Here is a 16,388-nt window from a genome sequence, read left to right as displayed (position 1 = left end):
CATCAAAAGTCAAAAAGCTTGAGAGTCAAAGACAATAAGATGATTTGAAGCCTGGAGAGTCAAGAGAATAAAGTACTGCAGGACTACTACGGTTGAAAAATATACCTCCACTGCTTCAATGTTTATTGCACATGTTTTAGGGGAGTTGCAAGAAACAGATAAAGAAAAGTGGTTATATATTAATGCAGCAGAGACAAAGGGATCATTACTTTTAGTCCCTTATAAATTTAACCATAATGTCTGTTGCACTCTGTCACATCTAGTTAATCGTTTGATTTATTTTACATTAGCTTTACTTTTATTTGATTATGCTAGCCTATTGTTACTCTGATCCTTTCCCATCTTTGTATTGAAACTGTTGCACAATAATTTCCCTCGGGATAAATAAAGCTTCTTGAATCTTGAACCTCAACTGTTGATCCTACATTTCCCATAATGCAACTGGACAGCATGTTTCGTTAGAGCCTCTCTGCAGGGCAAGACTCCATGCACTCTGCTGATGACAATATTTAATATTTTAAAACATTAGAAAGGAGAAGAAACAGAAGACAACCCTTTTCATCGGCTATTCATCAGTTTGACTGCTCGTCATGTTGAGAAAAGAAACTACAGGGTAGTTAAAAGTGACGTTTAATGGACTGCAGCACACATGCCCCCTTTTCTCTTCTAGTTTATTTGAGTTTTTAACCAAGCAGACTTTGAATGAAGTGTTGTCAGAGCAGGAAATAAAGGTGGTCAAACAGTTCGTCACCAGAAAGTAGAAGACTTTCGTTTGTTACATACAAACATTCGCTCCAGTCTGGCGTTTCCTGGGAACAACAGAGCAAGACAGTACTTTGTTGTGACACACACATACAGAGGAGCAAAACTTCGTAACGACACCATTACAATAACATTTCTGACGACACCGCTTCATCATACACGCCTCGAACGATGTCAGACATTTTACTTCATTATTCCCTTCTTAGAGGACAGTTACCGTGACTACACCACAGACATGGGCTTTGCATAAACATCTATCTAGTCCCTTTTTCTCCCATATAGGTTCAGAAGCGTGTATTCTGTCAAGAGTCAACACATACGATCCTGTACACAGCTTTTCTCGTTTGTTTAGTAAAAATCAGACTTGCCCGTCAGACATTAACACTTTTGGTAGACTCTGTGGGAAGCTCTGTGGTGGGATCCTGTGAAGACTCTCACCAAGCAAAGATCAACAGTCAAATACAATTTTTGGTAGTCTATAAGAATAATATGTAGTTCAACTATTTACAGATGTTCCAAACTGGGGTCAAGGATGTATGAATACCAGGAGGGCCTGAAGTCCCTCGTTTATAACCTAGCACTTTTGTGATTTGGGTCCAAACTAACATATGGGTCACAGTTTGTCTTGCTTAAAAATAGAAGTCTTGGCTCCCCATCAGGTACGGTTTGGCAAACCTCAAGGCTTCGTACTTGGTCCACTACTTTTCACACCTTCTTCAGCATGACTCTTCTCTATTTTGCAGATGACTCGACTCTATATTGCAATAAAGCGTCATGAGAACCGTCAAAGCTGTTTGGAAGAAGATCTTGCTTTTCTTACATATGCATGAAGCTGAAATGCTCTTTTTTCTGGTTTCAGCACAGCTGTGCTTTGACTTCTTATTCATATATTTAACACACCTCATGACCTCTTCAGTATCCAGAGGCCTGCCTCAAGAACTGAAAAAAGTCTTCAGTCAATAGTGCCTTCATCTTCACATGACATATACCTTAAGTTTGGCTGTTTCTTTAAGCTGTACGTTGCTGGGTGCTGACTTTTTTTGGAAGAGCCCGGTCTCCTCTAGCTCCAGTTTGTGCCTCATGTATGTATGCATGTACATTTTCACGGCTCTAATCACCAGTTAATCTAATAAAACAGACGTCGCAGTGTTAGATAAACAGGATGTGTAACCACACTTAATGTTGTTCTGAGCATAATTGAAGAAACCTCGAAGACACCTCTGATCATGTGGATGAAAATGTTTTGTCCACTGCATGAAAAATTGAACTGGCTTCCCATGCTGCAACTATTTCCCAAGACTGTTTCTTAGACTGTTTCCGACAGGCTATCATCTGTGTTCTTGTTATCCTGGAGTTTATGGAATATTATTTCAACCAGATGGTTTGAGGAGACTTTGAGGTTTCTAGGACGAACAAACGAACAGAAACAGAACGGTAAATGTTTGGTTTGGCACAAATGTAACACTTATACACAAGAGGCAAAAGCTGGGGTTATGTCTCCTCCATCTTCCAAGTGAACTGACTCCCTACTCGACTAAATTGCCTACAAACTTTGGGACATGTGAGTCACTGATATTGGACTGGACCCATTTCACTAACTTCTTTTTTTTTGTCTCTGGGGGAGTTTGTCTTCTTAAAAAACCTGGCCTTGGTTGGGAGACATTGTACGCTATGTGATACTGGGTTATACAAATAAACTCGACTCTGATGTACTCTTATTTATATATAATACACTGCCAAGGTCAACCACATATATCAGACTAGCCTTTGACGCAAGTATAAAGATGTAAAAGTAGTAAACTTAGTTTCAGTACAAACTGCTGTACAAACAGGCAAAAAGTGGATGAGCATTCAAACAAATAAAGGTTTATGTCCGAGACACAATGACATTATTGTTTGTGATAGTAAATATGTGTGACGACAGCAGGAACGATGGCAGATCTGTCTGTTTAGTCTATTTAGTGATACTGTGGTCGAAACGTTAGCTTTAACACTAGTCTCTATCTGTGGATCGGCCTTGAAAACAGATAACCGCCAGTTCGTTTTTGGGTGTAATCTTAAAAAGGCAGTAGATACACATAATGCAAGATGTACAGATATCCAAATCACCTGCGTATTAAAGAGAGGAACTTGATATCCCCACAGTAAAAAACAGAGAACCAAGGTAATCTTGTAGAAATCGTCCTCCGGTGAAGCACTGCCGTATTTTCAAGTATGAAAAAAAAAAATCATTACAAGGCAAGGCAATGTACCACGATTCAAGAGGGTGGAAACGATGATGTGGGAAAAGAAAAATGGAAGTCACACAAAAGGCTTATTGTTGCATATATAATTGGCCACTTTGAGAAGAAAACAGTAGGTACAAAATGGATGACAACACTTTTCTTTTTTGGACAGGGTCTGGTGACTGAATAGTGCAGGTACAGATGACAGATTTCCAAACTAAACAAATAATTCATGGCTAGTAGACCTCTTTTTCTCAAGTGCTTCACTCAACTGCAGCCTCCCCCACCTGTAGAGAGCCCCCAGCTAATCCACACTCAAAGGAAGATTTAGAGCGTCCTCCGTGGATGGTCAGACTCTCAGATGTTACGTCCTGCTGACAGCTAAAAAAAAGGCGAGGGGCTGCTGTCTCTGGCTTGAGGGCGGGCGAGGAAGACTCAGTTGGTTATGGTGCTGGACGCGCGGAAGTAGGAGAGGAACTTGAAACAGAGGCTGACCACAAAGTACCAGATGTTTCGGGCCATCTGGGAGCGGGCAATAAACACCCTCCAGATGAAAACGACCAACAGGGTGTTGAAGGTGTAGCGGATGTTCCTCAGTCTGAGAGAGAGGACAGGGGGAGGAAATAACGTAAGGGCTTTGAAAACACACATGTATGAAGATGTCAATTATTTTGGGCACAACGAATAAGTTTGCGCTCACTGGGATTGTGCATTTTCTGCAGAAAACGTATTTATATTTCTTTTCCCTTATCACTAGAGTACATTTAATAATGATTTTGGGTGACTGAAGCTGTCATTTCTCCTGATCATGTATGCGATGTCACCACCATCAGTGCCTTCTTATGGTAGTTTTGTGTCATAGTTGGTGTTGGTGTATTAAAATGAGTTTAAAAAATATTTTGGTTGACCTTCATCCAAACTGGCAACCGTCTTGCCTCAAATAATACCTCAAACCTAAAAGGACAACAATCAGTGTAGCATTAAAATGATTTTAAGACATGTATGGGAAATATAGCTAGGATGGTTAAGGGAATCTCTGCTATACTAGATTAATGGAAATAACTATTATTGTTTTGTTGTCTGGTGGTATTGTAAAACCACGTTCCTGTTATTTACCAAGAAAATGTTAAAAACAATCCATTGGTTGGAAAACTTGTTCTTATGCTGCATTCTCTTGTTGACTTACTTCCTCAGATGCTGTCTGGCAGCAGGAATGTCAGACATGTCTTCATTCAGGACGTACTTCTTGGTGCCGATGCAGTAATTCTCGATGTACTCGGGCCAGTTCAGCTGTCGCACATCAAAGTTAAATGTCTACAAAGATAGAAAAGATGGTTATGAGGGCGTTGAGACAAAGTGAATGTTTAATTTGCAGTTGGACATAAACGTGAAATTCCCCACTCACTCACTAGATGGAGTACTTGACTCTTCTATATTATTAAAATGTAGAGAGAATATTTCCTAAACTGCTTCCTCTCTCAACCACATTAGTTAAACAGAAGAAGTAACAATGTCTTCAGTAGTGGAAACAGTACTCAGATCATCAGTTAAAGTAGCAGCACAACACTATAACAATAAGTAAATGCACAGTATTATCAGTAAAATGTACTTAAAATATCAAAAAGGAGAAGCACTCATGGAGAACGGACTGTTGCATAATTTTCTCCATGTTATTAGTTGTTATGACATTAACCTACGAGAAGAAAATACACAATGGTGTCAATGTGGAGCCACTTTAAACTACTTTATTTACTACTGAGTAGTTCATGTATATTAATAAATGATGCTCTGTATGAAAAACTTGTAATGCATTACAGTAAAAGCACAATATTTCCCTCTGTAATGTGGAGAAATACAAAGGGAATAAAATGGAAATACAGTACAAATAGCTCAAAAAAGTCGCTGCACTTCTCTCAGATGAGTGAGTAACGACCATTCAGATAGTGTCTGTTGAAGCAAATATACCTGTTCCGACTGTATCAAACAACCGGGTTCCTAAATAAGAGTAGAGGGTCGAAACATTTGACCCAAACTTGCAGCGTGTACATGGATGCACCCACCTTCTTGTCCTCTGGGGTTAGCTGGCTCATCAGGATGCTCATGTTCTCAGAGGGCCACTCCCAGTCCCGGCTGCTGAAATACTCCAGCAGGCCGATGGCCTTGTGCAGACGATTGAAGATTCGCATCATCCTGTAGCAAGAGACATCGAGAGAGAGAGAGAGGGAGGGAGAGAGAGCGAGAGGGGTCAGAGGTCACTGCACACTTGAACTTCTCTTTAGACTTCCTTTAGGACAGACAGCTGTGAGTCTTACTGCGGTTTTTGTCCAGAGAGACGCAGGAAGAAGTCGTAGATGAGAGCAGGGAACTTGTGGCTGACCAGGATCCAGTACTGGTTGATCAGGTAGTTGGACGTGATGTTGGCGTTGGGCCGGCGGAAAGCCTGTTCCAGCGGGTTCCTCTTGAAGGACGACATCACATGATGCTCTACAAAAAAAGGTGCGAGGTTTATGAGATTGGAGATTAATGGACAACAAAATGCAGTGTTTATCTCTGAGATAAAGTTGCAACCTGGTCTCTGAATACAAAAAAATGGATTTGACTTGCCCCCAACAAGTGATTTTGTATGAAAATATAAAATACTAGAAATAAACATCAATATATATCAATACTAATGACTGGTAATACTATTTTTTCTTAATTTTGTTTCACGTTGTACAAATTCTACAAGTTCATTCCTGGCTAACATCTTTGTTTGCATCAGGAAAAAAACTTAATTCAATAGGATACCTATATTTGTAATCATGCAGTGGATATGATATTGGATTATCCAGATGGTTAGAAGATTATTTGGGGATTTTGGACACACTTTCAGAACATTGTTAAGAGTTCAAGATCACCAGGTATTTATTTTTGGGGGGGAAATCAGAGGCTTAGCTCTGTGACTTGAATGTAGTGGTTACACATGAGAGGCACACACTGGAGCAAGCCAATGATGCAATGAGGAGAAAATGTCCTTAAAGTCCTTTAAAGCAAATTTTTCAAAAGCTCAGCTCATCAGGAACAATGAAAACGGGTAAACGCACAAACTGCAGTTTCTACACAAGGATCATGACTTCCAGGAAGTGTGGCTGGCCTTAATAGGACCATGATTTTCAGCTCTGGTTCTCTGGGGGGGATATCAGACGCAAAACAGTCACCGGATGACTTCCCTCCACTGGGCAGCACGGCCGGCCCTTCCCCCTCCTCCTCCTCCCAGCCATCCACGGATACAGAGATACAGCCATGTGACTACAGACATTACATCACACGCACAGCACACAAACTAGGACTTGCACCGCTCGTTTCCATGGCAACAGATATAGAGTGGTTGCAGGGGCTGAGATGACCAGATCTGAGTTGACAGCCAGCTGTGGCCGAGGCCCCCTCGCAGCCTGGAGTATCGCTGCTAACCTTGAGCTGCCCTCCGAGGTCTGGGAGAGTAACGTTATAATAAAAGTACCCACAATTCTTTGCCAGCAACAAAGAGCTGCATCCTCCTCCTCCTCCTTCAGTGAAACAGAAAAACTGTCTATTTCACCTCATTTTCGGTCTCCTCTGATCATTGTGTTTCAGATTAGCTTCATTCCTACTTCTCATTTGGGCCGGCGAGATTAGAGCACACGGTTCCTCTTTCATAACAGTGTGTTTCCGTGATGAGACCTAATCCGCGCAGTGAGCCATCTGGTCGCAATTTCCTTGGTGAGGGGAGCATGTTTGCTAATCTGAGAGGAAATGGGAAAGATAGGGTCCTCTTGTCATCCAGCCAGAGTGACATCCACAGCTCTCTAATCCCACTGTATCTGACGACCGCTGGGAGGGAAACAGAGTTTTCACTTGTGTGTAATGTCATCGCTGCTATCGTGACCTCAGTAATTATGAAACCATGAAGGCTCTGAGCGCTAGCACCAGACCACATCAACTGCATCAGACATTTTCATAAAAAGAGATATAGTGATGTACTAAAACATATTGTGGTATGATTTAAATGTGTGTAATCACACAGACGTTGTTACAAACGGCACAGAAAGTTCAGTTATATGCTGAATCTTAAATACATGTATTTTTCAGGAATTTAGATCAGTTTAATAATAATTTTGAGTGATTAAAATTGTAATTGCTCCTGTTGCCTGGGTGATTCAGTCAGATAAAACGTTCTTTTTTTATGCATCCCAACTTTTAATAAGACTACGTGTCTACAGCCACACAGTGCTGCGTTGAGCTGAATGCTAATGTCAGCATTATAACATGTTAGTATGCCAGAAAAAGAGCCAATACATAATATGTCAAATGCAGTATGCATAAGTCCAGGATGTTCTATTACATCCGGTCGCATTTTGCAGTATGCAAGCCAGGATGCTTTTGTGGCTATTCTGACCCACAATCCTTTGCACAGCATGTATAAACAAGAAGGTCAAAGTTCAAGTCCTAATGTTATGAAGAAGCAGTTATGTCCCATCTGTACACATACTGCGTGCAACAGTGCGTACATAAATAAAATAAAGTAGTTTTGCAGAATAGCATTAGCTGAGTAGCATAAACACACAGTACAGCTGAGGCGGAGGGGAATGTCATTCGTTCTGTTTGTTATTTGGTCATAAAACAAACTATTGGACGATTTAATAATTTATTAAACCTGATGCTGGTGCTGTAAGAGGATCAACAAAGTCCCTACCATTAATCCTAAAGGCGACATAGATATCTACTGCTGTTGAAAAGTTTAATTTAAAGGTCCTATATAGTAAAAAAATTTGATTTCCATGTTTTTTTAAAATAATAAAGCAGGTTGAGGTGCAATATAAACACCATGGAAGTATCGAAATGTTCAGTCCACAGAGAAATACACGCAGTCCGTATTCAGAAACTGTGCTTTCAAACGAGCCGTCGGGACTTCTGTACAGTTGTGATGTCACAACTATGCATTCTTACGAGGTCAACCTCGTGAGAAAGGTTAGTGGGATGGATCCTCTGTGGACCATGAATGTATGTACCAACAATCATGGCGATAGTTGACACTGTTTTATTGTAAGACTGATGTAAATTGTATGCACACTCTTCAGATCTATAACAGGAAATGATTAAAACGTTGCGTTAAAACACCACTTATGGGTAAAGAAGAAAAAGGAAAGATGGTTCAGGGGAACAGCACCCAAAATAAAACATATTTTAGCTGGAAAGATGTTCGAAACTTTGCTTTTTAAGATGTATTTTTTTTAAAAACCTGTTTCATCCCAGCTTTGAAGATGACACTTCACCCAAACTTGCTTATTTTCGAAAGGAAAACATGTCTTGAGTTTCCCACTTACACCCTCCAAAACCATCTTCAGCCTCTTTCCAGCAGGTGGCAGACACTCTCCACAAGCGCCCCGACCACAAACACAACGCAACTACATCCCAGGGACGCTATGTCACAACACTGGAGTATTGATTTGTGATGATGATGAACGGAACAACAATATGTGGAATGCCAGCAGGCGAAGACAAAACAGCTCTATAAATACCCGCCTGCGGTGACAGGTTTCTATTACCTTTAAACAGGACAACCAACAATTTACCTACCAATCTCTCCCCAGTGGAACGGGTTGATGCCGCCGGTCGTGCAGTTGTACACCAGAGCTGTTTTTGATCTGCAAGGTGCAGGAGAAGAAGGTCGTAATGATGCCAATAACAACACATATTCGTCTATATTTCCTCGACTGTACAAGAGGTGAGCTATGAAAGTATAGTGCGTTAAAAACAGGAGTGTATATCACTCTGACGACACATGACGTCAATACTTATTTATAGTTAATACATTTATTTTTGTGTTTGTCTGTTTATCTTCTGAAAATAAGAACAGGCTGTCAGGAAAACAAACACACGTTTAGTCACTTTAACAGTCGGTAATGTCGATGCATTATTACATTAGTGAGATATGATCTATTTTTGACCTTTATCAAATATAGCTGTGAATGGTTGTCTGTCTCTGTTGGTCTCTATGTGCCCTGTGATAGACTGGCGTCCTGTCCAGGGTGTACCCCGCCTCACGCCCAATGTCAGCTGGGATCGGCTCCAGCCCCCCGCGACCCGACCCCGGGATAAGCGGTTGAAGATGAATGAATGAATGAATGAATGTACTTTAGGTGTCAGACCTGTTTTTTTCTCAGTTTTATTGAATCCATTGAATCTTATATCATGTGGGAGCGATCCCCTCAGTATTTTCCCCCACTTCTGACCCCGTTCTCAAGAAGTGAGTGAGACATTTATTTTTGTTTAAAAGAGACCAAGACATTTCCAAGGAAACTTTTGTCTTGATGGGATTTCTCACATTTTGACTCATTACTTTGCACCACTTTTTAATTATTTTCCACATTTTCCATCTGGCTGGCTGAATAACTTTAAGCCTTTTTGATAGTTGCTTACTGCCACAATAAAGTTCTTTTTTCCAACGTTCAACAAAGACAGATATATTTCACCCCTACACACAATACATTCTCCCTCCCAACTCACGAACGGACGCTTGATCAGGACCTTTGGTGCCTTTATTCAACGTGTAGGGTATGGAGAGGTTTAGGAGAAGATCGTGGTTTGAGTTAAAATAAGTGTTTGTTACGTAATTTAGGTATGTGACGTAAGTTTAGTACAGTACCTAAATAAGTTAAAATAAGTCGACAATGACTTTTGGTTTCACGCTGGACACGAACCGTGGTCTTCTTGAAAAAGTGTGAACCTTTAAGCGTGGGCCCAGATAAAGATATCAGACACACCCCAGTGTGGGGCACTGACCTGTGTGAGGCAGTGTACCAGCCAGCAGCCACGGTGAGGTTGACGACCACGTCCACGGGGATCAGGTCAGCCACCGCATCGTTGTTGGCCCTCATGGTCCGCAAGATCCCTTTTCCAGCCTGATCACAGAAGAAAACTTTGTCTTAAGACCCCGAAACATCTATTTATGTGAATTTAAAAGCTTTAAAAGTAATATTTTTACTTACAGCTATAAAGACTCCGCTCGGCCCATTAAAGTTGTCGATCCAACCCTGAGGTGAGAAAAAACATGTCATGCCTTAGCTTTCTCTTGCACCAAACACAACATTAAAGGTTTTATATTGTAAAAAGTGAGTTTTCACGTCTCTTTTTGTTATAACGCAGGATGAGGTGTTATTTAAATGCTGTAAAAGTATAAAAAAAAACACTCAATCCACAGAGAAATGCACACACTTTTATTCAGAAACTGTGTCTCTAAACGAGCTCTGAGGATTTCTGTATGGTTGTGATGTCAACATTTTATTACTATATATGCTGTATATGTAGAAAGTGCTGCTACAGTCATTCCCCGGCTGCAATGACGGCGCAGAGACGCTGAGAGCGCAGATGCAGAAGACCAAGTAACACTGACCAATCAGAGCAGACTGGGTTTTTGGGAGAGGGGTCTTAAAGAGACAGGCGCTAAAATGGAGCGTTTCAGACAAGAGGCTGAAAACAGGTCTATTCAGACAGACAGGAGGAGAAAGAGTTTTAGAAACCAGTATGAAGCTGAAAATTAGCATAATATGGGACCTTTTGGACCTTATGTGGTCAAGTGTGCGTGTGTGTGTGTGTGTGTGTGTGTGTGTGTGTGTGTGTGTGTGTGTGTGTGTGTGTATGTGTGTGTGTGTGCTAAATCAGCTGTTAAGGGTGAATCAGCTGTTAAGGGTTATGCTACTTCCTGTGGGAGAACAGGGGAGGCTGGGAAGAGCAGTGATTGTTGACTTCAATTAGAGTGCATTAAAAATGGATGAAACATCTGTTATAGACTGCTGCAGCTTCCAACGTGTAGGACCGCAATGCCATTATGTGGTCGAGGCCTAGCCATGTCCTAAGGCTAATATTAATAATAATAATGACGATAATAATAACATGCTTTAGTGCCTATAAAGTGCACGACAGGTGTTTTTAGCAGCATTACAACCTGTTGATGCCCGGCTAAAGTGGCAGGTAGATGTTTGAATTGATATTATGCATCTGAAGATGTGGAGTCTCGAACTGACAGAACTAGATGCTTATTGAGGTTGTAGACACACCACACATAAACCCAAACATATAAATAGGCAGCCTCCCCTTCACCCCCGCCTCACAGCGCCTACTGGCACGGGCTGCCAAGGCAATTGTACGGCCAAGCGTGAGCGATGTCTTTTGAAGAGTCACTGCCAGGCTGAGCTTACAACTGAAGGCTGAGCATAGAGCCAGGAACTGTTGTCAGAGTCCCAGCACACACACACACATACACAGACATGGCCTACATTTCCCTGACACCAGATAAACAAGGACTTCCCTGTGTTTTTCTGGTATTTCATTTATGGTAGGGTTCTGAAACTACCGTAAGCATCTAAACAGTCGCTTTCATCAGACTGCACACAACAGTAAACAACCTCCCAAGACCGTCGGAACCGTAAAAGGTAGAATCAACTACAATGAATCGAAACAGGACTGGAAGGAGTGTCCTTTTTCTACGATCTTTAACGGATTTAAGGACGAGTTAATCCGAGTTTCTGACACAAATTTTAGTATCTTTGCCTCTATTCTCTCCCTCCTGACAGTTTTAAATCCTCTGCACTGGAGCATTAACAAACACAACTGTGAAAAGCTTCATTTACATCAGTAATTCTGCTGTGAAAGAGGCCTATATTTTGATTTAAGCACACTGGACGCTGTTTTACATTCTCCAAGTTGAACGTACAACATGTCATTTTCTGCTGCCCGGGGCGTCGCAATCAAAACAATACAAAAGGCGTAGTTTGGGGACGTGGTGTGAAATCATGGGAGATGTCATTAACACGACTGCTGTCCCGGTAAGCTTCTCAGTCAGTGTTTCTACAGTGATGTACAGCAGACAGGGGACGTCCTGGAGATGTTTGCTCAGCTTATTTCTAGAAAAAAGTCCATTTTTGACAACTTCTGTTAGACAAACACAGGGGATGTAGCACCTTTGACAGGAATCCTGTTACCTTGAATAAAATGATAGATTGTGCGGATTTGAACATTGTTGGAAACATTTGTGATAGTACAAGTGCAACTCAAAAAGTAGTTTTTAGGCATTTTAATGCGGAAAAGTTACATATTAAACCTAACAGTAATTGGGCATCTAACATTAATAATGGACTGAAGATCACAGAAATGATGCTTTCTGTAAAGATTAAAGGGGAAACAGTGGCTGCTGTTATTATTTAATTCTCGCAGTAAGTGCAAAGTGATTTAAATCCTCAGTTATGTGAAAAGTAAATGTTGTCTGGACGCCTGCAGCACCAACAGCTTGACTGAAAGCCGCTTAATGTCACGGAAGAAGTGCAATGTTCAACTCTCAGAGTCGAAGTCCCCTGGCCTTTACATGAACTTCTCTGCACTCGTCAACTCGACATTCAGTAAGTCAGCGTTTCTCTGCTCTCGGTGTCCTGTTGCAGTCCTCCTCCTCACCCTCAACTCCCCCACCTCAACTGAACTGAAGTTTCGCACAGGTCTTCAGCGAAGATATTACCCAATTTGGTTTAATCCTCCGCTCACTTAAGGTAAAACCCACAGGGGAGCGGCATTGATCTGTGCAGGATTAGGACGATCAATATCTTATTTCCATTCGTTTTACTTTCGCAGGAGGACACAGAATGGGCAAAAAAACGAGACCCGACTCTCTCACACATTCATTACATTTACCATAGGCATGTTTTCAGTACAATGTGTAAAAGTTTAGCTCTGTAGGACAAAAAAATACTCAGTGGACTCACGGGGAAAGGCTCCTGCCAGCTGGCTCCCACTATGGAGGGCCTGATGATGCCGATGTTGAGCTTGTCCTGCTCCTGCTGCACCACATACTCGGCCAGGGCTTTGGTGTAGGTGTAAGTGTTGGGCCTGTCGCGGATGAGCCGCGGCGTGATGTCGCACACCATGCCGTCGTCCATCCACCTGAAGACAGATGTGAAGGGCTCGGTCAGAGAACGCGGTACTCATCCTTACTGATCTTTGATGCATTTGTGTATTATCTGCAGTAAGTACTAAGTAAGAGATATAACATGTATGGGAGAGGGGTCTGAGCAAATGAAATGAAACATGAGATCTGGTTTCCAGGCGTGTAGCCTAAACTTTGGCATCTATGAAATGTTTGTTGGACACAACTTGGCTTTTTAGGCGTGGCAGAAAACACATCTATGAACTCTTTAAGCATATTTTTTAAAACAGTGTGCTTGTGCAAAAAAACAGCCACTCACTCAAGAGACTCGATGAGTTTCTTGGGCTCGACGGGCGGCGGGTAGATGACCTCGTCGATGTGCCTGCGGTTGCAGTTTGCATAGGCGGTGGAGATGTGAATGAAGGCCTCGAGGTGGTGCATCTGCTGGGCCAGGCTGAGGAGCTGCTGTGTGGCGATCACATTCAGCTGCAGGGCGTGTCTGCCGGACAGAAGAGAGATATACAGCGTCATATAATGTGCGCGTGTGGGAGGAAAGGCTGTGTGTCATGGTGTGTGTGTGTGTGTGTGTGTGTGTGTGTCAGGGTGTGTGCATATTTGCTAATACCTCTGTCCGAGCGTTTCATGCATGAACGTTTTGTGTTTGCTGAGTGTTTTCCTTTCAAATGAGCGTTTGCAGACTCAAAGGAATCTGCAGAACGTGATAATGAGCCGGAGCAGAATCAACGCGACAGGATGGTCAGACCCAAAACCAAACAGGAGGACAGAATCATTATTATTTTCACTGAACACAGCTTTCAGCTCATACCACCAATCATGCGGACAAGAGCACTTCAGCAAACACTCGATGCAGAGTACATGACACCAGTAATCACCCGTTATGAAAATCCTGATTTCAGTTCACACCTCCATATTTATTTTTACACGTCTGTCCTGGAAGAGAAATCTGTTCCTGAGGGTTTTCTTTACTCCTTAAATAGTGAATCTGACTTGACTTGAATTCTGCTGCTTTTATATGAACAGAAAGATCCGCTGCATCAACCCAAGCGTTCCTAATTTCTCCATAAATTGGACCAGAAAATGACGGGGCTGCATTACCCTCCGTGATGAAGTGTGCACACGCAGAGGGAGGCAGAAATAACAACAAATCGAGGATGTTTGTGAGAGAGACAGGGCCGAGGGAGTCAGAATAAAACTTTTTTTCCCCACTTAATCAATAAACTCTAGAAGTCTAGAAATGACAGACAAATGCTAGAAACACCAAGTTCCCAGAGCCCGACTCAAAGAAATCTTATTCGCAACAATAAAAAAGACTGAAAAGAGAAGCTGCAACCAGATGAGGGGAGTTTTTGCTCGATAAATGACCTAAATCATGCCATAAACATAATCATATAGAGCTATCAGAGTATGTTGTGCAATGTTTACGAAGCAAGTATTCATTAGAATATACTGTATAATGAAGAGACGAGAAACGGTTCTTTTTATTACACTGTTTATCACACAACAGCCACAAAGACAGGGAGTGGTTGGATGTGGGGATCCTAATGATTTTATTTATTTTTTATTAACCTTTATTTATACAGGTGCAATCTCATTGAGACCCAGGGTCTCATTTGCAAGAGAGACCTGTTCAGGTAGGCAGCAGTAAAACACAAAGACCCCGATAGGGACAAGCGGTTGAAGATGAATGAATGAAGTTAAAGAAGTATAAGATAACATGTTTCTATTTTTTTTTTATGTAAATGTATGTGCATGTATAAATGTATATGTGATGGGTGAAAAAAGTGTTAAGCAATATCAACGCAATATTCCAGTTACTTGATTTTCCTGTGTAATGTCTCCTCCATAATGAACGCAGAAGGGAATAAAAAGGTAAAACAATAACAATTTGATGATGTTTCAAGTATTTCAACACTGTTTTGTAGGGTTTTGATCTGTAGATAAGACGGAAGTGATGATTATGTCTACAAGGTTTATACTTTTACTATAACTATACGGTAAATCCAGTTTCTGACTGATTATTTGTTTCAGCACGAGTCAAAATAAACTAAAAAACTTCCGCTGACATTTATCCAACTCCTGTGGGCGAGACACACTTCCTGTGTCCTCTCCATCTCTTCATAAAACTTCTGCATTTAGCAGTGGATCTGTGTCAGCTCTGAAGTCCTCCACAGAGCTGGGTCTGTCCGACGTTCCTGCCTGTAATAGTGAAGGTTTTTTGTTGCCACCGAACTCTACGGGGGAATTGTTGGGTCTATGTTAATCATAAATAAGTCATAGAGTGTGGTCTTTACCTAGTTTTTAAAGTGTCTTGAGATGACTTTTGTTATGATTTGGCACTATAAATAAAATTGAATTGAATTGAATTAACAACATTCAAGAGTGCATTTTTATTATTATTTGTTTTGTGTGCCTGAGGCGACAGTAAGAAAAACTGAGGGTCAGTTTAAACAGATAGAGTGCTTCTCCGGTTCTGCGTGGGTGCTGCTCGTGACGTGTTTATGCGTGAAGGGAGACAGAAGACGGAGAGTGTGTGGTGGGTCACCGGTCCACCCGCATAAATCAGATGCGGTCAGGTGGTAGCAGCTTGTTAACGCCAGCCCAGATAAATACAAGCGAAGTGGATACATAAAGGGAGGGTGGTGCTGGTGGTTATTAGACGACAAATTCTGCGCGTGGGCATGTTGCCTCCCACCACCTTCTGGGACCGCATGCATGGCGTCACGCTGGCAAAGATAAATGCACCGCTGTGCCCCTTCCTGCGTCTGACTCATCCCCCTTCTGTTTTTTGCTTTATACAATTTGGATGCAACAACTCAAGAACTGCACAGCTCTGATGTGTACTCCATGATACCACCTCAAAGGATCTTTTGATTACGGCTTTATCACATCTCAGGTGTTACTTTTGAAGTTTTGGCTGTAACTTCTCATCATAACATTGAACTCAAGGGATTTATAGAAGTTAGACGGGTTATAAAAAAGTTAGTGAATCTGAAAGTGAAATGTGCGCCCACTATATAAAATTACTTACTTAATTACGACATTTCTCATCTGTGCTGTTTTATTATAATATACTGGAGTTTTTCCTCTTCAGGCCTATAGTCAAAATTATCTTGCTAAATAAAATAAACTGAAGGATTCACCAAGATAAAACTTTTTAATACCACATGAAGGCGGTTTAAAGGTCCCATATTCAGCTCATTTTCAGGTTCAAACTTGTATTTTGGGTTTTTACTAGAACGTGTTTTCATGCTTTAATGTTAATATATACCCAATATTTTTCTCATATTGTCTGTCTGAATATACCTGTATTCACCCTTTGTCTGAAACACTCTGTTTTAGCGCCTGTCTCTTTAAGACCCCCTCCTGAAAAAGCCCAGTCTGTTCTGATTGGTCAGTGTTTCCGGGTCTTTAGTATCTGCTCTCTTGGTGATGATGCACCATCACTGCAG

The 16,388-nt window shown here is 41.5% G+C and overlaps 1 protein-coding gene across 1 annotated transcript in view; it reads right to left on the bottom strand.

Annotated features, from left to right (window-relative positions):
- Window positions 1-633: 633 nt before the first annotated feature.
- LOC310962884 (fatty acyl-CoA reductase 1) overlaps window positions 634-16,388 on the bottom strand; it is a 59,622-nt gene continuing 43,867 nt past the window's right edge. The window contains exons 4-12 of the mRNA XM_083935493.1: window positions 13,238-13,417; window positions 12,758-12,935; window positions 9,995-10,039; window positions 9,789-9,907; window positions 8,583-8,650; window positions 5,300-5,471; window positions 5,048-5,177; window positions 4,174-4,301; window positions 634-3,585 (exon numbers count right to left, since the gene is read on the bottom strand). Of these exons, the coding sequence (XP_083791619.1) occupies window positions 3,423-3,585; window positions 4,174-4,301; window positions 5,048-5,177; window positions 5,300-5,471; window positions 8,583-8,650; window positions 9,789-9,907; window positions 9,995-10,039; window positions 12,758-12,935; window positions 13,238-13,417 (1,183 nt within the window). The 3' untranslated portion in view covers window positions 634-3,422. The remainder of the gene's footprint in view (window positions 3,586-4,173; window positions 4,302-5,047; window positions 5,178-5,299; window positions 5,472-8,582; window positions 8,651-9,788; window positions 9,908-9,994; window positions 10,040-12,757; window positions 12,936-13,237; window positions 13,418-16,388) is intronic.

Source organism: Echiichthys vipera, assembly GCF_963691815.1.
Source record: "Echiichthys vipera genome assembly, chromosome: 20".
NCBI classification, from domain to species: domain Eukaryota; kingdom Metazoa; phylum Chordata; class Actinopteri; order Perciformes; family Trachinidae; genus Echiichthys; species Echiichthys vipera.
The sequence above is the reverse complement of the archived record's forward strand: the minus strand, read 5'-3'. Positions and strand labels throughout refer to the sequence as shown.